This window comes from Montipora foliosa, chromosome 11 (genome assembly GCF_036669935.1).
Source record: "Montipora foliosa isolate CH-2021 chromosome 11, ASM3666993v2, whole genome shotgun sequence".
NCBI lineage: Eukaryota > Metazoa > Cnidaria > Anthozoa > Scleractinia > Acroporidae > Montipora > Montipora foliosa.
The window spans coordinates 24,404,854-24,406,135 of record NC_090879.1 but is presented as its reverse complement, the minus strand read 5'-3'; the positions used below and the strand labels follow the sequence as shown (position 1 = coordinate 24,406,135).

General features: G+C 38.8%; 1 protein-coding gene across 1 annotated transcript in view; it reads left to right on the top strand.

Moving 5' to 3' along the window:
• Positions 1-251: 251 nt before the first annotated feature.
• Positions 252-1,282, top strand: part of LOC137976477 (small integral membrane protein 14-like) — an 8,843-nt gene continuing 7,812 nt past the window's right edge. Inside the window, exons 1-2 of the mRNA XM_068823842.1 lie at positions 252-550; positions 735-783. Coding sequence (XP_068679943.1) covers positions 464-550; positions 735-783 — 136 coding nt within the window. The 5' untranslated portion in view covers positions 252-463. The remainder of the gene's footprint in view (positions 551-734; positions 784-1,282) is intronic.

Genomic DNA, 1,282 nt, shown 5'->3' with positions numbered 1-1,282 from the left:
CTTTTCAACAGCTGAAAACATCAATAAGTGGTGCATGATTTTGGCAGTTTTTCTTCATTCTAATTCTCTAGCCTCATAGTTTTCTCTTTATATTGTTATCACCATTCATTGTAATAATTTTACGTCTTTGCTTCCCTCACTGGAAAAAAACAAAAAATTCCAGAGTCGCACGGACTTTGCAGCTGTTTATACACGAGACATTTCATGCATGCATAATCAACGTTATGTCTAATTGTTTTTAAAAGTTACGTGGCGCACTGGGTTTTGTACGCGATTACCTAATATTTTCGTGCGGATCTCTTTAATTTTACAGCGCTGGTATTTTGTTTCCCCATTCGTTCCAACTGTGAGACTTTTGAGAAAACGTGCCTAGGGGTAACGCCACATCTTGGTAGTGCTCCATCGGTGAAGTTGTGTTTTTGTGAAAACGGTCTGTCGTCGTTGACAAGAACCCTCAAGAAAGATGGACGGTGGTGGACCAGGCGACTCGTTTGATCCTTGCGAGTGTATTTGTAGTCACGAAGGTGCTATGCGAAGATTAATTTCCTTGGTAAGCTTTATGTTGGAGATTGCAAAGAAGTTAACTTTAATGCAAGGTGTTTTCAAGCAAAAGAAGCTGTGAAAATTATTCTGCTGTGTTAATTAAGAAGCCGGCAAGCTTATATATGTATGAATACATGATTGGACATTGCGTTGCGAGGGTGTGTGTAAAAATTTTCGGTTTGCTCTTGCAGCTGAGAGATTCACAGAGCTATTGCACGGATAACCAGTGCCTGCAAGAACGTGAGTTTGTTTTGACCGTTATGGCTTATGTACGTTTAACTTCCGTACATTAAATGTTTTTCCTTTCAAGGACAATGTCCGTTATCTTACTTGGCTTTGACCTTTCCTATTTCTCTCTCTCTTGCCTCTTAATTTTTATGATTAAAGCCATGTTGTTATGATCTTCGAGAAACTTCTCCCTATTATACATTCCGCGGTATTTGGTAACAACCATGTTAAAATGTTGTCGATGTGAACAAGAGTAGATCGAGACATAACAGAAGAGACACTCGGTCCCTCTGCCAACTGAAATCAAGGCAAATTAAAAATTAATCTAACGATATTGTCACGCGTGGCATTGCCGATGGAAGATATTCTCGTTTCAATTTTCGTGAAATTGGCCCTTGAATTGAACTTAAAAGTATCCCACGAGTTGTTTTATTTTATCGACTTTCTTTTTCCCGTTTCGAGGAAAACAAATTATCACTCATGCGTGAGTGTTTGGAAGTCAAGTGATAAA